Below are 25148 nucleotides of genomic sequence, written 5' to 3'. Positions count from 1 at the left end.
TCCCTTGAGTTCCGGTCAATAGTAATGTATTAAAAATGTTGTTGGGGCACGAGCTCGCACTGTCACGCGCAGAGTGCTCGGGCTGTGGGAGCAACTCCAGCGGCTATAAAAGAAAACGATCTCCTGCAAGTCAGGTCGCAAGTGACGGGAGTAAACTAACTTCATTCTGATTTACGAAAAAAGTCAAAGTTAGCGAAATATAAATTAATGCGTAAAAAGACAATAGTTAGTTGAACAGCTGACAGGACCAACCCACCACGCTGGCAGTCCCCAGTACCTGAGATTGGACCGGTAATTCATTCGAACCGCTGGATTAAACGGCCTAGAAATCAGCAAAGAACTTGTAGTTTATTTTACACAAGTTTATTTTACACATTTTGCAACATGTTCAGCTGGGCGAACAAGGACGGAAAGAAAAAGGACCCCGAACTGTTTCAGACGGTTTCTGACGGGTTGAAGCGACTCTACCGGACCAAATTATTTCCATTAGAAGACACGTACCGCTTTCACGACTTCCACTCTCCGGCTCTGGAAGATGCTGATTTCGATAACAAGCCAATGGTACTTTTAGTGGGCCAGTACTCCACAGGGAAAACCACTTTTATTCGTCATCTCATGGAGCAGGATTTCCCCGGGATGCGCATAGGCCCCGAACCGACCACCGATTCATTCATAGCGGTGATGTACGGGGAACAAGAGGGTCTGATCCCGGGCAATGCTTTAGTGGTTGACCCCAAGAAACCCTTCAGAAAACTCAACGCCTTTGGAAACGCCTTTCTGAACAGGTGAGATCTTCATTCAATACACTTTCAAACAACGTTCTTTTTAAAGATAAACACATTCTGTCTTTTGCAGTTGTTTTTATCTCAGGTTTTCTTTGCTCAGGATTGCAGCTTTTCAGGGTGTTGTCTGTCAAGAGGTTGTCAAGTTGTGTATTTCATATAACGTTACTCCGCATTACTTTTTATGAAATGTAATGATAGGATCCTTCTGGACATTAAAAAGGGTTCATGTTGTACTGAAAATTGAATCTCCTGCACTTTTTTCAGCTTACTTCTGCTTGCTGAAGTCGCCAGCTGTATTGCAAGGGTGGAGCTTTAACAGTAGTAAAGCTGAATTCTTAACTCTTTCACCAACGTTGTTTTATATCATTGATGAAGATTTGATTAAGTATATTACATACGTTTTCCTGCATTTTACCACTCACACTAATGTAATACAGTCATTTGTATGTTGTTTAACACACACTTCGACAGCCAACATCAAAACACATGTTCGCTGGCCCGTAAACATGCAAGTTATGTCTGTCAGTTTATGAAGGCTGATATGATTTGCTTTATTCTAATCCTCACAAACCTTTATTACTTTTAGATATAGTTGTCACGCCCAGAGAAAGTCTTCAGGCTTTTGAACCTGACATTTAAATCTTTATCTGAACTCTTTAAACTTTAAACCTTTATTCCAGGAAAACTTTCCATTTTCATTGTTTCAATTATTATTGAAGATATTCATACACGTTTTTTGTGCATAAAACTTCTTGCTCGTTAGTATTTGGTTCCCTCTTGGGAGAGGAACGTCAGCTGGCCCTGGTTTTGACAGCTGTAGAGGCCTTTAAAGGTCTTTTTAACAAGGTCTTGCGTAATGGGGCCCTCTATAAGGAATGACATGAAAATAAATGAGTTGGCTATTGTAATGGTGCATCAGTTCAACTCACAGTTGTCTTTTCAACATGTTACATACGTGACATGAGCAGAGATGGGTGTGTCTTTTCTCAAGGACTAGTACTACACTTTTCCTTTGACTTGTGCTTGTTGCAGATATGAGGACTTCACCGCAACCCCATGCTGGTCAATGCTTGAATTAGAGGGATCATATTATGCACGGATCATATTTACACCCCAACATGCCTGGGCTGGAAAAATGTGTTCTATTCTACGAAAATGTCCTTTTAAAGAAAATCTTGGAATGCTTTCAATTTGTGCAACAAGTAGGTTGACTAGTCAATCATGAATGGGAGGGGAATAGTTAAAGATTTCAGCCCTCCTCCCTCCCTGAACTCTCCTTGACCGTGTGTGTTGTTTTAAGGTCAAATCAGATTTTCTTGAGAAGCTCAGTGTAGTCATGAATTGATCAGAGACTTTTCTGTAGGTGCTGCCCTATATGTTAAATGTGTTATTTTAGTGTTTTGACACTTGTTTGTGTGAAATTTTCTTTATTTTATTTTTTTTAAATGGGTTGGCAAGAGGTTAAAAAGAACTGACTCAGCTAAGGCACTGCACAGATAATCTGAGGAACTGACTCAGCAATTTCAGTGTTCCCCGTTTGCAAATATATGACCCCAGCTTCCTTTATATTATGCTGATTATTTCTTATCAAGCATATTGAATTTTCCCTCCCAGTATTTTGCACTCTGACCTTGTTGGAGAGGTTCAAAGGTAGCTTGAAGGTCGCTGGCGAGGTATCAAGGATGTGTGCGTGCCTTGTGACTACCACTGCTGTAGATTTTTAGTACATATTAACCTTGTTCCAGTAGTTCAGTTAAAGCTGGATGCTCCGCCTTTGTGCTGTTGTCCCCACTCTCCCTACTACTCATGTGTAACTTGAGTATGCATGCACTTTCCCCTGCTCTGCAGCTGCATTCATAATTTTCCCTATATCTGGCCTGTATTGAACCATATAGCTGATAGCAGATTCTCACCACTGTAGTTGTTTGTCAAACAGTTTTCCCAAGAGCAAATGTATGCACGTCTAAGCCCTATATGGTGATTTAACCTCTACTAGGGTGAGGATTAATTTAATTTACAGTTATTGCTGTAGTTGGTTGCCGTTTATTCTTTGGTGTTATGCATTGAAACATATCTATCTTACTAAACAGGTTTTTCTTCTGATATGCATCTCTGTGTATCCATTTTGATTTATGTGTTTGTCAGCTTGGTTTCTGAAAATTTTTGCACCACAAAGATGTCTTTGAATCAAAAAAAGCAATACAATGATTTATTTTGTGGTGTTTTTGGGACATGATGAAGCTGGAATTTGGAATTTTTCTTGAATAAACTACACACAGGGAAATGAGGCTGAGACATTACTCTCCCTGAATATAACATCAGCAAGAGGACACATTATTTAACAACACAGGCTACAGTAATTAGTTTGTTCATATGCAGTCCATACTTACTTACTAGAAGAGTATAGACAGAGTTTTACTCTTACAGTAAGGGTAGGGAGTCAGGACACCCCAAACCTACACCAAAGAACTAGCGCTGATGAAAGCCGGCGGTGTTGTCGCCTCGATTCGCCTGCGTCGTGGCAAAAAAGCTGCACTTGAACACACCGAGAGAACTACAGTCAACTATCAACTAGCATGCGTGTTCTCCGCCTGCGTGTAAATGAGACAACAGTTTAATTCTGCAGAAATATGAATCTATGTTCGTCATTCAAAAAGGGAAACTGACGCTGCAGATACACATACCGCAAACAAAGCAGCACTTGCATACCGTTTTGAATATCAGTCCTGCTGATCACTTTCTTTATTCCACTCAGCTCATGTTAAAGCCACACTATGTAGTTTTTCAACCTTCGTAATAAATTTCCAAGACATGAGAGATGGTACATCGACATACAATATGTTGAATGACATGTCTGCCATAGCCTGACAGTGTCTGTATCGCTTTTACTGGCATTATGTAACTTCGGGGTTCGGGTAGTCGCCCGAGCACAAAAAGAACTACAAAATTCGACTGCTTTACGGCATACCTCACTTCCCCCACCACCCCCCACTTCCTCAAATTCTGACGTGAGAGCCCAACTAGCGTTTGTTTGCCGTCTGTATGTTGTTGTCATGGCTGAAGCAGCAACTAAAACGAAGGAAGGCAAAGGTTTTGTCGGAGGAGACTAGAAAGAGAAAAGGGGAGAGTGACAAAGTAAAAGGCCAGACGAGGATCAATATTAGTCCAGCGTTCCCTCGCTGGCGTGAGCTAAAGGAGGAGGAGGGGTGCCCGACCGATGCTGACCTGGGCGTCATGCAGTTGGACTAGTAAATATATTACTTGCATACTATCTTCATTTTTTCGAATTTGTTGTCTGCCTGGCCATGTTACGGAATCTATCTGGTTCTCCATTTATCTTCATGATAGTCATGTTTCTTTATTTATTTTTCTGGTGAAAGTGTCTTGCCTCAGGCTATAATGCAAATCGATTTTTATATATGGCTATTACCTACCAAAAACATTGAATTAATTAGCATATCCATTATGTAAAACCGTAGCCAATAGGCTACTAGATGCTGGCTTGTAAACGTGAGCTACGCAATCTTTTGGCGTTTGAAAAAAAATAAAACCCATGAAATTATATTCATATGACATGCTGAAATATATGCCAATGTACCTGGGATGAAGACATTTCACACGCAACGCTGGCAGTCTGCCCAAGACGTGAGAACTCGCGAGAACTCAAGACGGTATCGGTTTGTCAACAAATGCACTTGTATCCCCTGGTGTAACCATGACAGATTCTATGACACAATACTGTTTCCCAACTGTAGGGGGACCCCGAGAGCAAAAACTACATAGTGCTGCTTTAATATTAAAATATTCGCCCAGGAACACTCAGGTAAAATGACATTACCCCCCCAAAAAAAACAGACGGCCTCCGACTAGAGCTAACTAGTTAAAAAAAAAAAAAAAAAATACATAGTATGTGGTGACTAATTTGTAACACCCCCCCAAAAAACGAATTCGGCCGACTAAAACGGCTTGACATTGCCCGATGGCCAATCGCTGGCTTGGTGTGTCCGTGGCTTAAGTCTGTATATTTTGGTGTCAGCCTGCACCGTCTCCTTGTTTTAGCTTTAAATTACCCATCTGGCAGCAGAACGAGCCTTAGTCTAAACTAAACCAAACTTACTGTAATACTTTTCTGGATTCTTTGACTAATAGAAAGATTTATTCGATTTAAAAAAGAATTATAAATGTCTTTATAGTTACTTTTAATCAATTTATTGTATCGTCGTTGCTGAATAATTATAAGTGGTAAGTTCTTACGGACACCAAAGTTTTGAATGGTAGTATATAATGTTCCATCATGCAGGAAAGGAATTTTAACTTCTGCAGGATGTTTGCTGAGCCTCTGAAGCTTGACTTCAAAAACATGCTAGTGGTCTTTAGATGTTAACTCAACTATTTATTGCTCAATTCTCAAAAATAAAAGTACATGTTGGATTTCTGGATATATAAAAGGAAACATGTCTCTGTTCTGGCCCTACTTACTTTATGATTTACATTAGCCATAATGACACAAACTGTCTTTGTCAGCTGGCAGCAAGTCCAGTAATGAGTGGAATGTATGCAGAAAGGAAATATATGGGATGTGATTGGCAGGAGTCAAGGTACCCAGATCGTGTAGAGAATAAGTGATGGCACTCATTCTGGAAAAATAAAGGGGTGGGAATGAGTAAAATACATAAGGGGGAACACAGTGCTAGGGGGTTTGAGGTTGAAGATTGTTTTTGTATGACTAAAATGTGCTGGTATGTTAACGACATGGAAATAAAAGCATATGGGTTGGCACATAAATGAAGAATGCACAGAAAGATAAGCTGCAAACATATGGTGATGGAAAAGCTGAGGTAAGAGATGGAATGATAAGGTTTGGCGAGAGAGAACGAGAAGGGAATTCCTTCCAATCAGTCATGTTGCACTAAAAACAGTACTGCAAGATCACTAGGCCCAATGGTGAAATGTGTGATTGTTTCAAGTATCTATCCATTTTTTTAATGTTTGATCCTCTTCTCTTAGGTTTATATGTGCTCAGATGCCAAATGCAGTGCTGGACAGTATCAGCATCATAGACACTCCTGGAATTCTGTCTGGAGAGAAACAGCGGATCAGCAGAGGTATGTTTTTTTTTTTTTTTTTTTTGATGTCCTCTTTCTATAAATGTTGTCTTCACTTCTTTTACCATCCCCTGACTTTCCTTCCCAGAGTTACCACAATTTCATACTCTTTGTCCTATTAATACAAGTGCCATTTGCATAGACAGCTGTGAGTGTGTAACATTTGTCCCAAGCAAAGGAAGGGAGGTTAATTTAGTTAGCTTCTGCATTATGGGAGTGTTAAGAGGGAAGTATTTTTAGTTCTCCTGTTTACATTACAGCACAACAAACCTACTCTTCTTCCAAATGTCTTTTTTCCTGTACGAAGGAAGGGAAGTTGAAAACCTAATTATTCTATAGTGACAATGTGTACTGTCCTTTCCCATCAAATACTAGACTTATGATTTGGCAAGAACCATGGATTTTCTAAGCCCTCACTGAAAACCAAAATGATGCAAAAAATGTCTAAAATGTTCAAATAGCTCTTAGGCAGTGTGTTTGATGGTTAAGTGCCGTTAAGCAGCACAGCAGATAAGGTACAGGATTTTTTCTTTGCTTCCCTAGAAGTATAATTGACTAGTCTGGGCCTGTTACAGGCTCAGAAATGACAATGGAGCTTGGTGGTATGTTGTTTATTCAAGAAAACTCTAAGAGAGCATTGTGTGTGGTGGTAACCGGTGTCACGTTGAGACTCTTCCTGTGCTTGTCTATCTGCCGTGGCGCGTGTGTGCGTGCGGGCGGGCCTCTCCTTGGCTTTCCCTGATGACCATGTAAATGTGATCAGAGGGTGAGTGGCATCTAAAGATAACAGTCTGACAAAGAGGGGCGACAGCTCAGGCCAGGAAACAGACATTGCCGCGAAACAAAGAGGGCGTGGTAAGGACGTACAAATGAGCGGACTGCGTGAATGCATCCATGTTCAAAGATTCAGTTATGTGTTATTGAGCATGTATAATGTATGTGTGTGAGTAGATTTACATCGGGATGGCTTTCCTTCTGTCGGCACCAGACAGACAAGAGTACACTCACAAAAAATGAGATATGTTTATAGTAATAACATATTTTGTGGGCATGGTAAACTGGTACCAAGTTTTTTTTTTACGTATACCTACAGACTAAGGATGTGCCTGAAGCCGAATACCAAACTTTGGATTTCTGAATTCTTCGGAAAGAAACTGATAATGAATAACACATTCTACGGCACCCCTAAAGGGACATGGTGATGAACAAATACAGGAGATGAGAGGAAAAAAATCTTGCAAAAGCTTTTTAGGGGAACGCAAATGTTTGGCGCAAAAGCATTAAACCATAATTTCTCCTCCCGTATAATTTTTTTTTTTTCATCACCATGTCCCTTTTAAGGCTGAGCAATTTTATCGATTCTGCGATATAAATCGATATTTTTTCCCCCAAGAAAGTATCGATTTTTAAGCCGCGAGTATCGATACATAAGTCCCATTCAAATCCCCCGAGTTTACCCCCGTTCGCTTTAAAGCTCGGACGTTATCGGTTCTGCTGTCGCTAGGCTACTTGGGAAATTAAGAAAATACACGTACTATTTATTATTGCTATAAAGACGTAATCTTGAACATGTTTATCTCGCCAGCCAGTTCTATATATAATAATATTAAACCATTTGTCTGTGACTGTGATGCAATTTTGCTATTCGCAGTCCAGCAGAGAGAGAGTGCGATCTCTCATGCAGAGCCACAGCGCGCACGAGTCACGACATCCCAGCCCTTAATGAGTGACAGAACTAAACATTCAAACGTGGTTACACTTTAGATCTGGGATATTATTCTAATTTTATTTTAGATTTCGCCTTTTAGAGATTATAAAAAGAAGATATTTGAGATGAAACCATTACAGACTAGAGTAGACGCAGAGCAAATTCCTCCCTTTCACAGCGATGCGCTGTCATTTCTTTCTAAAACCCCAACGTACCGTCAGAATCAGCATGATCGGTGATTGTTGTAAAATGCAGTCTCTACTGTTGCTAGAAATGGACTGCAATGAGACAAGATAAGCCCTACTTAACTTTGGGCTTCATGTGCGCATCTAAACTATCAAATATACATACAAATATAAAAATGACCAGCTCTTCACTTAAACACAGTTTATTCACTTAAACACAGTTTATGTCTTAAATGGACGTAAATAATTGGGAGAAAATTATGTCACCTATTAGATCTGCACTCGTCTTAAAGGGGCAAGTGTCTAATAAACCTGCTGACGGTTGAGCCATTAATGCTCATCAAACTACAAAAGGCACTCACAGCTCTTGAATGAATAACTTAAACTTGTCCAGTCAGAGACATATATTGTGTAGTTGATGTTTTTAGTTTTCAGTTCAATTAATTCAATCCAAGTAAATGGAACAGGAACGCTCATAAGATGTCACCAAAATCACTCTGTCCCCTTTAAATCTTTCAGAAAATGATGTAAGTGTATCGAATTATATCGGATCCAATTGTATCGTTGGCTGAATATCGTGATATATATCGTATCGTGAGCTGAATATCGTGTATCGTATCGTGAGATTAGTGTATTGCTACAGCCCTAGTCCCTTTAGGGGCTCTGTACTAGAATACTTTATTCATTATCCATGCCTCTCAGAATAAGATATGGCTTTGGGCACATCCCAACTACAGACCATTTTTTTTATATATATACCATGGCACTTCTATGTTTGGTTGTGTTTAAAATGAAACCAAACTAACATCATGTTTGTATATAAATAATACTGAAATAACACCGTTTTGGACATGTAGCATCTACATTTTTTTTATAGTTCTGCTATTTTTTCTAAAGATTTTAAGATACCACCAAACCATGGTAATATCATGTTTTTTGGACACGTGTACCATGGTATTCTTTGAGTATCTTGGTGTACCATATTTAATACCATGGTACATGATTATGATATTCATTTACTACCATGGTATGGATCATTGTACACCATGGTAGAGAGTGAGACCCAATATGTTTTTGTATAAGGGGAAGATCTGGCGGTGGTATACATATTGGATAGGGTTATAGGGGAATTGCCTGTGAGCTCCATGAGAGAGTACAGACATGAGTGGATGACAATAACCAGATTTTCATGAACACTCTTGCATTCCACACCGTACAGCTTTATCTCACGTTATTTAGGTTTACTTTCAAATGGGCCGCACCCTATGGTCTCTGATAAGCAACCCCCCCAGAGCTTGGCAGTGTCTGGGCGGATTTGAAAACATTAGTGTACAGGAAAAGTATTTCCAGTCTGATACATGGTTGTATAAGCTTGTGTGAGATCATAGTATGCATCCCATGCGCTGCACTTTGAACTTTCCCCAGTGATTTTCACACATGGTTTTAGTCACAAGGTCTGGATGAGGAGATTTTTTATAAAATGAAGGATTTTGAGATGTCCATTAGTGTTTATGCTTGATATGTGAAATTACATCTTTGAAACATTTGATCAAATTAAATCAATAATTATTGACATTGTTTGGATATGAATGTTGCTAAAAAATTATATATTAGGCAGCAAGTGGACATTTTGTCCTCAAAGTTGATGTGTTAGAACAGCATTTCTCAAAGTGTGGGGTGTACCCCACTGGTGGGGAATAGAGACATGACAAGTGGGGCGTGACAAAAAAGTTGGTAATTTTTGTGCCCATCTCTATTAATTCCTTTATTTATTGACCATACACTCAACAAAACAACGACATCTTTAAATATAAGCCTTACTTAACCTTTTCACACGTAAATTTAAAAGTTTTTTAAGGCGACCGTTATTTAGATCGTATCCCTTTATGGTTTCCATGGTGACGCGCAATTGCTTGTCACACAGCAGCCACAATAGCGCTGAATGACTGATTATCTGCTTTTAATTTAATTTTTCCTTTTTTTATTCAAAATTTCACAAATTTGTTGGCTATAGCAGGAAATATCTGATATTCCGATATATTCCAAATATGAGCAAGTGGATGTGTTGTTGTTTAAACACCTTAGTTGAGCGATGGGTGCCGCCATGTTAGTTTATGCCGCAGTTCAGAGAATTAGATCTGTTGGATTTACAAAACGTCAATTCATCCACTTCTCCCGAAATACATGAAAGTAAGTGGCCGGTGAACTGGGAGAAGCATAGAGTAAACTTGAAAGTTACTTACACAATGTGTATCTGATATGAATAATACATGTCGTCTAATTATAATGGAAATAATTATTATTGCATCTTCCGTAGACATTAGTGTGTATTTGACAAACTCTAAATGTATTGATTTTTTTAGTACGTATGTGAATTTAAATGTCTGAAACCTAAAATAAACATTGTGGTTGAAAACACTGAATAGTTGTGATGTATGACAAACTCCCAGCGAAGGATGAATTGACTCTAATTTAAAAGTGAAAGTGAAGTGCACACTGCCGCACCAGATTTTTATAAGCAGTGTAAAAAAATTGTTTTGTTTTCAAATTAACGCCAATTAAGGGCACAACAACAAAACAGTGCTGCTCCGCATGACCGCACCATTATGCATGCCTGTGCAAACGCGTGCATTTTATATTTGCCTTTAAATTAGCGATTTAAAAGCCCCCGCCAGTGATACCGGTATTACCGGTGTAGTCACAACCGGCAACATTTGTTGCCCCCCCCCCTTAAACATTAATTATAGCCATCCAACATTACCGTGATTCCATCATTATAATTGAAAGCTATGATTTTTTTAAAAAACATTTATTAGGCTTCAAAAACAGCTTTTGATTTAAGTGAACTTCAAACAATCTTCACATAAATCCATAATAAATGTAATTTTTACTTGTGCCCTTCCTGTTTAACTGGTAGTACATATACAGAAATTGAATAAAGTTATCAATTAGTCTCCGCTGCATAAATTATAAATTATATATAGACTAATCCTTATTAAAGCTACAAAAGTTCTTAAGTCAAGAGCAGTGAGTTAGGGATGCTGCGATTACCGGATTTCACAATTAACCGCACTTTAAAACGTCACAGTTAATTAATCGTAAAGACTACGCTACACCGAGTGTTCTGCACGGAACGGTCATTTTGTAACTAAATAAAATAAATAATAAAACTAATAAACTAATAAAAACTAGTTTTGAATAACAAAAACTATGAAGAAAACCTATTGACATTTTCGTCAATGAGTAAAAACTAGACGAAAATGTTAGATAGTGACGATTTGGGAAGCGATCCAGTCAGAGAATGAGTACAGCAGACACATAGATCTGAATAAGAGTGACGATGCAAAAAAGAGCTCTATTCGGTACGGTTTCTGTGCGCACACACCCGACCCGAAGCGTGCAGCCATGCACAATAGACACCTATACAGCGCGCGAGTACTGAATTGAGCTCTCTTTCGTGTCTGAATAGACAAATACACACAACATTATGTCTAAATGTCCGTTTTGGAGAGTATTCATGTAAACTATGTCGGTTATGTCTTAAACAGTTTTGAGTTAATCGGATGTGCATCAGTGCAATTGGATCCCCATGTCATTGGACATGATCCGACGTCTTAAAGTGATAGTGGATAAGAAACCTAATGCGGTCTGTGTCAAGCAACAAAAGAAAAAGAGAAAAGAATTCACTGTTTGTTAATATCTTTAATAAGGATTAATTATATTCATACAAATAAATATGTCTGCTTGAAAGAGTAAAGAATGATGTATGCAAGTAGTTATAAAGAATGCATATATCATTCATTGAAAAGAAGACTGTGTATTACTTTAGGAGAAGTGGTTTTAATTTTTTACATTTGTTTTCTTTTAAAAGAAATACATGGTTAATATTTAGCTTACATTTAATTCAATAGATCCAAAGACTTTGTTTATTCATATTTTCATTGCGTTTTATTATCCCTTATAGTAGTATTTATGTTTTTAAGTCAAATACCAACAAGATATTGTTTTCATTTTTTCATTGTTTTCAAGTTTTCTACCTCAGGTTGAAAATAAATTTAGATTAAACTAAACTCTTAATAATTTTGTGATCTATTTCAATCAAAGAGCCCTGCAGCCTTTGACTTAATTTGTTATTTTTAAAAGGAAAATACTGGATGTTTACAAAGCACTTCTCTTTAATTCCAAAGAAAGAGATTGATTATTGTTTGTCATTTTATAATTTTGTACTGTGTTGTGGCAGCAATACATAACACATTAAAATCTAGTGTTGAGTGTTCGTGTGATGTTATACATTAGTAGAGTTGTGAAATTAATTGATGCATAATAATCGTGATAATCGTTAAATCGGGATTATTTCTCAGACAATAATCGTACTTACAAAATCTGTAATCGTTGCATCCCTACAGTGAGTAATTGTCTGTGTTCCCTTTTTTCTTTGATTAACTTTTCTGACAGAAAGCTTTATTGGCTGCTGGCCCTTTAAGAGCAGCTGCTGCTGACAGAGACGCGGGTCTCACACGCACGTCATTCTCTCACAGCTCTATGCGTCCATCATAAGACTGCTCTTATGTTATGAAGATACTCAACAAAACGACATTTTGGCATAATTGTGCGTTATTGTTCGTTCAAGCGCGAAAGAGAACTGTATTCTTGCACATGGTCTGTACATGATACTGGTGCGCGTCTTTCTGTGAGTCACAGTCAGGACATTCACTGGCAGCACGCTCTCTTTTGACTTGTCGCGCATTAATGGTTTAAAAGCATTTGCACGATTAAGAGCGGCATCATGTAACACTAGCCAAAGGATAACAAAAAATAACAGATGCTGCGTTAATTGCGTTAACAGCCCTAACTTGTTTATTTCATATAAAATCACAGCATTTTGCGTCATCTAATCGCATAGGCTTGACATTGCGATATGATTAATCGTGCATCTCTCTCTCTCTCTCTCTCTCTCTCTCTCTCTCTCTCTCTCTCTCTCTCTCTCTCTCTCTCTCTCTCTCTCTCTCTCTCTCTCTCTCTCTCTCTCTCTCTCTCTCTCTCTCTCTCTCTCTCTCTCTCTCTCTCATATATATATATATATATATATATATATATATATATATATACACACTTGTATTATACTTAAGGAATATTTTACTCCTAAAAAATTCTAGGGGTGCCAATAATTGTGGCCAATGTGTTTTGGAGAAAAACATTTATTTCGTAATGTTACTGTAGGTATATAGATATATAGAGATATGGATGGATGGATGGATGGATAGAGATAGTAACATTACGAAATAAATGTAAAGTATATATATACTTTAATGTACTTAATTGTTATAATGTTGGTTATTTCCCCCTGAAAGCTATTGATAGAGCTTGTGATACGTATGAAAAGTCTGTCTCTTCACAAAATGCATTTATTTAAAGATTCTGTCTCTATTGTTTTCAAAGCTTCCTCTTTACTGATGTTACAGTAATTGAATGCTAGTGGAGGGAAATGTATAAGGAAAGCCCTGGTAGTGTCATTATCTAAACATGGAAAATGTTAGTAATTGGCTCTTAATTCAAGTCCCACATAGGAAGATTTGACATCAAAACAGATGACATCAAGTTGATGTCATGTGTGAATACAATACCCTAACAGCAATAAGTTTTGGAGGAAATCTGGGCCTGCCTGAGAATAATGGGATGGTCAGTTTTGTAACTGATCTGAAAAACATGGATATTCAGGAATGACAACTATTTGTACATCTAACCACAGTCATGCTGTTCTTTGGAAGAGGATGAGTGCCCTTGCTATTTTAATGCTGTCCTTTTCTCTCTCCACATTTAATTTAAAAAAAAAAAATCAATCTTATCTCGTCCCACTTCATTTTTCACAGCAATGTGGTCTCCATATTGTGGTTCTGAACTCCTGTGCTGACTTTATAGTAGAATAGATCAGTGAGGATGGCTTATAATAGTTTTGATAGTATGCCATGTTTTAACTTTCAACCTTAAACCCTAAAAATGTCCTGCTCATTGGTAGGCCTTTTGAGGTCAGTTAATAATCTTCTGAAGTCTGCTGACTTTACATCCGTCCCCCTGACCGCAGTTAGACTTTACAAGCTTTACAAGCAGTTAACGACAAGGCACTTCAAAATTATATGAATGTGTGTATGTGTATATATATATATATACACACATACACACACACACACACACATATATATATATATATATATATATATATATATGTGTGTTATATATAACACTATTCCCAACCAAATATTTTTGTCTCCCCTAATTTCTAATTTTCAGATCCTATATCTTAATGAGAGATGGTTTTAGTATTATAAATAGTAGGGATGCACCGAAATGAAAATTCTTGGCCGAAGCATAATGAAACGCTTGGCCGAATACCGAACGCGGTTTCACATTTCTTCCATTTATTTTTCCAATTTTTTGGAAAAAAATGCTTTTTACTATTTTGTCATGCTTTTCTATCATGCTTTTCAGAGAAAGAAAAATCAAATTGCAAAAATACAATTTATTTAACACTGAATTTTTTGTAACATTCCAGCAGATATTATTTAAACAAAGCACAATATAACTTAAAATAAATAAATTAGTAAAATAAAAAATATATTTTTATATGGCCATCTTTGAAGCCCCCCTTCTTGAATAGCCTATGTTAGGCCAATAACTGACTGCTTAAAGAATGTAACAAAAAAAGTGCATTGAAAAGTGCAAAAAAAAATATGGATGAACCCACATCAAATGAATAACTGTCCTAGACATAAGCCTACTTTTGCGGTTTACATACACTTTATCGTGGGCGTTGACTGGTTTGCATGGATTGCCTCAGATCATTTGGGTTTCAATATAGCGCACGCTCTCCGTGGCGATTAGCAGATAAGGAGTTGAGAACGACTGACATCTCTTTCTTTTCATATAGATTACATAAACAGAGAATATTTGTTTGATTTTTGAATTAGATAATTTAAAAGTAGGGCTGGACTATATGGCCAAATTTTATATCACAATATATTTCTTAATTTCGGTCGATACGATATAATTCCGATATCGATGAACAATATAAAAGCCTCAGAAAAACTGCCAAGAACACCCACAACAGATGTCTGTACCTACAATCTTTTGAAAAATGAATTGGCCAAGTCTATGAAACCTGCTGGAGTCTTTTGGTACTGCACCATAACAAACTACATGAACCAATGAAATAACCCATAATAACAATAATATTCTCTTCTCAATACCTGCTACAAGACTATGAAAGCATTTGTGTAGCAATATTCAATTTGAAATGTAATATGCAAAATGACAATGCAATATGTAAACTGGCAATGCATTTCTTTTTTTAAATTTACATTTGCCATTACATTTATGCAACGTTTCGTGCAAAATTAAAATTCAATAATCTAATTTACATTTGCCATTTCATACATTAGTTTTAATATGTAAATTGAATACATCGCTTTTAACGCTTTAAGTTGCAAAATTAAAATGTATTACAGATATGATATGTTTAACATTTATTTTCAAGCAAAAACTATAGCAAAATGATCATTTAAATGTTATTTTTCTTAATTGCATTTACACTCATAGTTAGACACTTGCGATTGCATTTTCATTAAATGTCCCGCCCTGTCAATCACTGCGTGAAGTTTCAGTTTCTTAGATATTAAAATCATATGTATTGGTCATTCTGAGGTCACTCAGCATCCCCACATGCTCCAAATTAACGCAAAAAAGTCTCGTTTGTTGGTGCCGGTTAAAGTGTTGTTTGTGGTGCGTCTATCGGGTGGAACAGGTTTGATGTGTTCCCGCTGCTAGTCGGCACCACTCTCCGTCTCATTTTGCAGCGCTCTGAAACCTGAAGTTTTGAGATCTCGGCCGAAACACCACTGAATTTATACCACTGAATTAGTCTTTCCTCTCTTATAAACTATTTTGTCTGCTTTCTCCTCACTTGTGGAAGCTTGTTAAGTCACATTTGTATTGCGGTCAGGGGCGCTCATTCTGTAGCTGAAACTTGCCGCGTTGGAGATCAGCCTAGTAGTGCTGAGCATTGGCTGCGTCCACGTGTCTGTGTTGAACGTCATCACGAAAGTAGCCAACTGTGTTCTGCTCTTTCTGACGGCTGCGCGCCTAACGTCAGTCAGTGACAAATACTGTATATCTAAATATTGAAAATGTGTTTAAAAATCATATCACGTTATCGAAAAAATAATGTTTGCGATATGTATTGATATTGAATTATTGTCCAGCCCTATTTATAAGTAGACAATTAAATGATTATAAAGATATATTGCCATTGCTTGTGTGACTAGTATTCGCTGAGTTTTGTTTAAGTTTAGAGACGTGCTCCAGGAAAAAAGTTAACGGAGACGGAGAGGCAGAAAGCACACCTTGTTTATTTTCTTTATTTTACAAAAGCACAGTTTTGTTTCGATTGTAGTGGACACATTTTTTTCATATTCAAGTCTGTATGACCATATATGACGGAGTATTTAAGTCTATTCTGCTGCTATGTGAAAAAAATCCAACTACAGAGGGTTAAAAGACGCTTTAGTGCTGCAAGTAAGGGTATAACGTCTGCCACAGATTCATCAGATGAGCTTCTCTTTTGTGATCTGCTCAAAGGGGGCATGTTGGCTGCATTTATAAAGCACGCTTAAACTGTATAGTGTCCCACAGGGCTTTATTCTAGTACCTCTCCTCTTTACTGTACACAGTGCCCACATTAATTCTTCAATGCTTAGTAGGCTTTGCTGTGCGTCAATTTTTATCACTGATAGCTTCCCATAATGCTTTACTCAATATACTTATTAAAGCACTCCTTTTCTTTTTTTTTCTCTCTCCTGATATCACATCTGTTGAGAATGTTGAACATCACATATCAGTGGGCTAGATTTAGTGGCTGTGCAGTTTTCAGGGCAAGCATTATGCCTTTTATCACAATTCCACGTTGCCATCTTCTGTGTAAATCAATACCTTTTATTATGAAGAGTGTCCATAAATTATAATTCTAATGACTTATTTCCAGCTTGGATAAACTGATCCCCTGAGAATGTGCTATTGTTTATGTAGATCATTACAGCTGATTTCTCCATTCTTCCTCTCCCTGTGCTTTCCAGGAATTTGTGGAGATGCCACATTTACATGTGCTGGTACTAGAAAAGGATCATTTCCTTCCATGGACAGATAAATGCTCTTTTTCAGTCCCTCTCCCATAATTCTCACATGTATGCTGCTGATATAATATAATGGCATATTACCATGAAATAAATTGTTTAATTTGGTTATCAAAGACTGAATGGTATGTAACATAGTTCAAAGACTTTTTATCTGTCAAATCAGGGTTTTTCCTGGCTCAAAACAAGGCGGAGGTGGTAAAATCCCGATCATGTATGTATTTTAATTAGATAATTAAATTAGTATTTTTCGTAGGCCATCATACACTGTGTTTCCTGGTGGAGCTCGGTACCTCTAGGGGGGTATTTCTAATACTTTGTATGGGAGTCTATGGAGCTTGACGGCTAAATGTATCCCTTTCTCCTATTTGTCGTTCAATCAACGTAGATTTTATTGTTGATTCTGCAAGTTCAATATAGATTACAGTCCAAAAGTTAAATGAACGAGTACTTATGTCCTTTCGATTTCTTACAGGTAAGGTCATCGTTGACCGGAACACGCTAGCATTCTGCAATTATGTGACGTCATCACATTTTTGAACGGATTTTTAGAACAGATAAGTGAACTTTAAAATGCAATTTTCAGCTGAGTGTATTATCTTAGCCCCCCCTTTTGAATGCAACTTTCAAATTACTTGACAAAAAATTACATCCTGAGAAAAGTGGATTTCTGGGGGTGAAACCCCAGAGACTCCCATTCCTTCTAGCTCTCGCCTGCGAGCGCCCCCTCATGGACAGAGACCTGTTACTGCAGCCAGTCCAGAAACCGGAGGTAACCAGACAGTGCCAATTCTCTTCTATTAGACAATCTCTGGTAATATGCCTGTCACACTTCCTGCTTCCGGAATGCGGAGTAGGGACAGAACTTCCAGTCAACAGTTTTTCTCGATTTAGATTATCAGCCATAATGTCTAAACCATCCGAGGTAGACTGACCACGAGCTATGAGGTTGTGAAACGAAGGTTTTTGCTCCTGTAGAAGCTATAGTTCATATGAAATCAACCTTGTTTTAAGAAAAACATGTTTTATCCGCCATCGTATGAAAAAAAACTACACTACCCACAATCCTAAGCGTAGCAGCAACACTGCTGATTGGTCCAACTCACTGTTACCATAGAAACGTTTACCTTACTGGCGAACTAGTTTTAATATATTTCACAATATTATTGTTTTACTGTATTTTTGATCAAATGCAGCCTTGGTGAACATGTGACTTCTTTCAAAAACATTAAAAGAATCTTACTGACCTTGTATGTATTCTCCAACATTTCTCCCCTCTGATATAATGGCAACACCAGTGCAGTTATCCTGTTGAGTTTGGAGTCTACTGTCGAATGTATGACTGTATTACAAAGAGAGAATTTTAAGGGCTGTTTTTTTTATTATTATTTAAAGTTCAGATTAAACTATAGAAAATGTCCATGTCAGAGCTGTAAGGAGATAGACTTGGTTAAAAATAAGCAGACAAATGCAACATAGCCACCACAATCCTAAACATTTTATAGTTTAGCTATTCAACTGGTCTGAATCAGCATTCCAGTCGACACCTGTTAAGCAACATACACAACCGTTTCAGAAACAGCTGCTGCCTAATATGCTATGAGCAAACCTTTTTGCAGAGATACTGCAGGACAAGGGCTTCCATTACTAAACACTAAAACCTCCATGTTATTTATTGAAATTCATATTAGATATTGTTTCTAGGGTCTCAAGGTACAAAATCCAGGGATTAAACTTTACTGAGAGCTTGTTAAATGACATTCATGCATGCTTTAATATCTTTATTAAAAGTGTGTTTTTGTTATTTTTTTATTATTCAGGCAGATAGATAGTGTGTCAATGTCTGGATTACAGCCAATGACAGCCATCTATTCTGAGCCAAATTTCTTTTTTCCTTTTTTTTCCTTTACGGACATTGTCCAACCTTCAGACCAGCATGAACCAAATGCCTATTTATGGTGGTTGGATCTTGTGTTGGTTGTAAACTTTACATCTCAGCCCTGTATTCACTGTACATAATATGCACAAAACCATCATCTTTATAGATAGCTGGTGTAATTTTATTTTCCAAACAGCTATATTTGCTTATCTGCATAGTTTCCTCGGCCATTCATTTAGTCTGTCGTCGTTCATTCGTCTGTGCATTTGTTGTTCGTTCATTCATTCATTCATTCATTCATTTGCTTTTGTTTGTTTATGAATTGAATGAATCATTTAATCATGCAACTGCATGTTTGAAACCGTAACTGCATCAGCAAGAGGATAATTCAATTAGTATTGATAAAATTGTCTTGCTATTTGCAATGTTGTAATTTCAATTTCTTTTATTAAGTGCAGCTTTTGTGTGCCCTCTTGTACAGATTTTAGTGCAGGAACAAACACAGTTACTATGGCATTCTTACATAAACAAGGATATCCCATAGTTTACACAAGGATATGTTTTTGGAAAGTATTAGAAGGAAAGCAAGCAAAGAATTGGAAAAAGCCATACCATTAGGGAAAAACAGAGTAAAAATTTCATCCATATGAGCTACCTCTGCTGTCACAGTCTTTACCAGCCCATTAATGTGTATATGTATACACAACCAGCTTATCCGTGTCTGCTCTGAATGTAGACTAAAGAAACTCCTGGAGAAAATGTATCCTATTCAGAAAGAATGCTGATTTAGATGCATAAAAAAAACTTTAAGCCTTCTTGTATTGCTAATATTTGTTTTTTTTTATCACATTATTTACTAAGTGTCCCAAATTACTGCATTTCTGGTACACACACACAAATTCAATGAAGTTTTTTTTTTTTGCATTGTGCATTTGCTCTTTTTTTTTAAATTGTCTTTGCATTTTATTGTATTGCATTGTATATCATAATGGCCTGTTTCATTATTGCTATGAATATTGTGATGGATAACTGTCACAATAAAGCAGAGTAGTGTATCCGTGAAGTCACGCCCATGTTGGATTCAGATCCAGATTTCACATCCTGCTGACGTTGACACAGCTGGGACGCAGTCTTTCCTGTCTTCCACACACTCTATACAATCCAAACATAAATCGGTAACTTCTCTCTCAGTAAGCAGGAGAGTTGGGTTGGAAATTCTTTAGCATTAGCATGTGTATTATGGCGTATAGAGAAGTCTCTAAAGATTAAACCCTCAAGATCTCATAAGTAGCTTTTTGGAAAGATCGCCGAATTTTTCGAGTCTAGAAATATTTATGCTGACCCTTGTTGAAAAATTTGAATGCAAAAGACTTCTCGTAGGTATTTTGGACTACACGGGCTTTTCCCATTACCACACATTTGTTTCATATCCCAGCATCTTAAATTTAGTTTTGACACATCGTCATCTCCTTGGCTACTGTCAAAATATTTTACTCCGATTTCCATTGTTCCCTGTGATCCCTTTAACCATACAAGAAAATAACCAAACATGGGGAGAGGAAGGAGTTTCTGTGGGAAAATGTATTCTCTTTCCTGTTTGCCAGCGTGAGTGGACGATATGTCAGTTCGCTGTAGTTGACCAGACGTCTCTTCATCTGTTTTTTTTTCTGTTTTTTTCTCATGTTTAAGGGCAGCTGTACTCCACCCTAATGAGCCAGTAGCGGTGTAGTGCAAGATAAAAGGACTGGATAAAAGGAGATGGGTTCTATTACGTTCTATTAAAAGACTTTCCTTTGACAGCAAAACTGACACATTTTGTATTGTGTGAGTTTACCTGTTAATGGATTTCTGCTTGTTTGTGTTGGTGGTGTTGAGTGATATGGGCAAGATCAGGAAGTTCTAGGGTCAAATATCTGCTGATTGATGTATCTGGATGGAAAGAGAAGTGTTGGGTTGTGCTTTATAAAGAAAGCTCACATAAACAAACAAGTTCCCTTTGCATTAAATAAACTGAATGACTATTTAATAAGTGTATTATCTGGGTTTTTTGTTGTTGTTTTTTTGTTGTCTTGCATTAAAAATGTCATATCCTTATCTGTTTCAGGTTATGACTTTGCTGCTGTGCTCGAATGGTTTGCTGAACGTGTGGACCGCATCATTCTTCTCTTTGATGCACACAAGTTAGATATCTCAGACGAGTTCTCTGAGGTGATCCGAGCTCTGAAAAACCATGAGGACAAGATGCGGGTGGTGCTCAACAAAGCTGATCAGATAGGGACCCAGCAGCTCATGAGGGTCTATGGCGCCCTCATGTGGTCTCTGGGTAAAATCGTCAATACCCCAGAGGTCATCCGTGTGTATATTGGTTCTTTCTGGGCTCAGCCTCTCCTGGTTCCAGATAACAGGAAACTGTTCGAGGCAGAGGAACAAGACCTTTTCCGTGACATCCAGGGACTTCCACGTAATGCAGCGTTGCGCAAGCTGAATGACCTTATCAAACGGGCACGTCTTGCCAAAGTAAGAAATTAAACCTTTTATAGTTAGTAATAATGTAGAGATATCTTTTTGACACATTTTAGATTTAAAGTTCTTTGAATGCTTTTGTTTAGATTAGTATCCTGGTGTGTGCTGCCCTCATGTGATCGCTTTATAAATTGTCCACCTAAGATGTGATCCAAGTTTATTGTGTAGGAAGTTTTATAAGTCTTCCTTTATATATAACACTTTTTTTTTTTTTAAAGGGGTCCTATTTTGCCTTTACACACTAAAGAAAGTTGAAAATGTATAAAGTCCCTGAAACGCCTCCATTGCAGTCTTAAGTTTTCTTCTGGGAACGTATACATCACAATATTCCTACTTAAATATACACTAAATAATTCCCACCTAAGGTATACGCCATAAAAGTGGGGCGAGGGCTGGTTGAGTTGCGTAGTGTGTTTAAACTTGCTGTTATGGTAAGGGGTGTGACATTTCCCAAAAAACTCAGGAAGTGGTTGACCAACCAGAGCACATTGGTCCTGTCCCAAATGGCACACTTCATATGTACTTTCAGTCTTGCTGCCGCGTGTGCGTGACCGTTAAGTCCGTGAGACGGTAGGGTGTCCCATTTGTCATTTTAGGTCTCAGAAGGGTGCTCGCGAGTGCCCCCTCTGTGGTCGATTTGCGCCCTCGATGCGCACTTTTGCCGAGCCCACACTGATGCGAGCTCCGCAGCAGACTTCTTCCCGACAGTCAAAGTGGCGTTACGACACGAAAGTGTGGACTCAAGAGGAAGACCGCGAGTGCTTAGGGTGCAATTTGGGACAGGGCCATTGTGATCTTTGGAAAGAGGAGCTTCATAGAGACAGGAACTTAACATTGTTACAGATAGACTGGGAAGGGTGGCGCTGCAATAATTTAAAATGTGAAAAAAAAAAAAAAAAAAAAAATATATATATATATATTTCTTGATTTATTTTTAAGTAAAAGCAGTTTTCTTTAAAAAAAATTTTGTTTTATAAATGATAATGCAATTTATTCCTGTGGTGACACAGCTGAATTTTCAGCAGCCATTACTCCAGTCTTCAGTATGATATGTATATGCTGATTTGGTACTAAAGAAACATTTCAATGTTGTAAAGAGTTTTTGCTGTTTTTTTTGTGTGGAAACCATGATCCAATACCATTCAAGGACACATTAAAATTATCAAAAATTGCACTAAAATATATTTATAATGTTACACAATATTTCTATTTCAAATAAATGTTATTCTTTTGAACGTTCTTTTCATCAAAAAATGTATTAGTTTCCACTAAAATATTAAGCAGCACGGTTTCATTGATTTATACATATACACACATATATATATATATATATATATATATATATATATATATATATATATATATATATATATTAGCCCCAAATCAGCATAATGATTTCTGAAGGATCATGTGACACTGAAGACTGGAGTAATGACGCTGAAAATTCAGTTTTTGCCACCAATACGATTGAAAAATAACTGTTTTCTATTTTAATAGCCTATATCACAATATTACTTTTTTTACTGTATTTGATCAAATAAATGCAGCCTTGGTATGTATTCATTATTATCATACATTTTCTTATATCATTCAAGTCTCTCTCAAATTGACAAATTGCTCATATATAAATTGCTCAAATATCAATATTACACCGATTTCATTTAAATATTATACGTTATGACAAAATGTTTTCTCTCCAGGTTCAAGCCTACATCATCAGTGCTTTGAAGAAAGAAATGCCAAATGTTTTTGGGAAAGAGAATAAGAAAAAGGAACTCATCGCTAACCTGGGTGACATCTACGCAAAGATTGAAAAAGAATACCAGATCTCCCCTGGTGATTTCCCTAAACTCAGTAAAATGCAGGTATGGAAATGGTCCCATCTGTCCCAGTATTTTGTAATATATATTTTTTTGTTTGTTTGTTTAGCCAAAGATTTTAAGAGTAATAAAAATTGTTTTGCAACAATTTACCCCCTTGTTTTATTTTAGATACTAGATCCAAAGTTCCAAAAAATATTATCTCCTCCTCTAAGGGTAGAATATGCTCTTTTTGACATCTTTGTTGTCCTTGTAATTAGGAAGTCCTTGCTGGTCAGGACTTCACTAAGTTTCAGGGATTGAAGCCCAAGTTGCTGGAAGCAGTAGAGGACATGCTCGCCAACGACATTGCCAAACTCATGACCCTCGTTCGGCAGGAGGAGGCTGCCATGCCCAGCCAGTCTGTCCAGGGTGGTGCCTTTGAGGGCACCATGAATGGACCCTTTGGGCATGGCTATGGAGAGGGTGCTGGTGAAGGCATTGATGAGCTGGAGTGGATAGTGGCGAAAGACAAGCCAACTTACGACGAGATCTTCTACACCCTGTCACCTGTCAACGGGAAGGTCTCCGGTGCCATGGCCAAGAAAGAGATGGTCAAATCCAAACTGCCCAACAACGTTCTAGGAAAAATCTGGAAGCTCGCTGATGTGGATAAGGATGGGTACCTGGATGATGAGGAGTTTGCCCTAGCTAACCACCTCATCAAGGTTAAACTGGAAGGTCACGAGTTACCTGCTGATCTTCCTGATCACCTTGTGCCTCCTTCTAAACGAGGGCTGTAAACAATTTGGGAAAATAAATGATATCTTTGAGCCAAACTTTGTAGAGGTTATTGAATATGGGTGGAAGAAATATGAAAATATATAAACAGAATTTATGATATAATTATACAGTATGCATTAGCTGTGGAAAAAGAGCCAAAATATCTTTTAACTTATCTATCACTACAGTTTGTCATTCTCACTAATATTATCTTCTTTGTTCTTGATTGACCGGTAGTTAGGAACCTAATCAAAACTTTACAAATATAAATAAATTAGATAGCATCCTGTTATCGTATTTCTCAAATGCTAGATGTAGCTAAATTCTATTTAAGCCTGTACAATGGCAGGGAGAGGAGTCCAATGTGACCAAAATATAGGCTAATATTAGAAATCTTTTAGAGGCATTTACTTGTTCCAGATCTTTACACTGATGCTGCTTCATGCTTAGTCATGCAAGGAGAAATGGTTCTTTTTCATTCTTACACTCCATTATCTTTGCTGATGGTTTCAGGCTATTCAGAATAATCCTTATAAACTTTCAGTTAAACAATTTTGTAGTTTTGTCCAGTTTTGGTTTTACAATTTGGACTCGCCAATTTTACCCTTTTTTTACCACTCTAAAACACCACAAAAAACAGTACTGCATTTTTGTATTGTATGTTAACTGGTGTTGCATTATTAATCTTGATGGTTTAAAACAGATTGTCTTTGACAAGACATTCAACAGACAGAGACTCTAACTGTATGATCTATGTCAGTGATATATGAAGCACCATTGCATTGGTCTCTGTCTGTTCTTGAGTGCCTCACCCTGCTACAATATCAAAAGCTTTTATACACTATAAATACTGTTCATATGTAAAAAAAATTTGTCTAGTTTGCAATAATAAAAATCTACCACAAGCCTGCTTGCCTTCTCTTATTTTTCTATACAGAGTATTTGAGGAAGTTATTAATAGATATTTTTATAAATAAAAGTCAGCATAAAAGGATTGTAAATTGAGATAAATTCTAAAACTATGAGCAATATACAGTATGTGCTGAATGGCCTACTGGTACACTGTCTTTATATACTCGTGCTTTATACTGAGTGTTTGTATAATTACGATATCAGGGCTGTGCTCACAAAACATTTTAAGGCTAAAAGTAGCTCTTAATTTGCCAATTTGGGAGAACCTCTAAAAAGTAGTATTTATT

At 37.3% G+C, this 25148-nt stretch overlaps 1 protein-coding gene across 1 annotated transcript; it reads left to right on the top strand.

Moving 5' to 3' along the window:
* On the top strand, window positions 1–24854 carry ehd1b (EH-domain containing 1b). The gene is made up of 5 exons (XM_077242582.1): window positions 1–785; window positions 5793–5890; window positions 20949–21361; window positions 23068–23232; window positions 23448–24854. The coding sequence occupies exons 1-5, from the start codon at window positions 385–387 to the stop codon at window positions 23967–23969; spliced, it is 1599 nt and encodes a 532-aa protein (XP_077098697.1). The 5' UTR covers window positions 1–384; the 3' UTR covers window positions 23970–24854.
* Window positions 24855–25148: the final 294 nt, after the last annotated feature.

This window comes from Siphateles boraxobius, unplaced genomic scaffold (assembly GCF_051911475.1).
Source record: "Siphateles boraxobius isolate OS27281-9 unplaced genomic scaffold, OSU_SipBor_1 25, whole genome shotgun sequence".
NCBI lineage: Eukaryota > Metazoa > Chordata > Actinopteri > Cypriniformes > Leuciscidae > Siphateles > Siphateles boraxobius.
The sequence above is the reverse complement of the archived record's forward strand: the minus strand, read 5'-3'. Positions and strand labels throughout refer to the sequence as shown.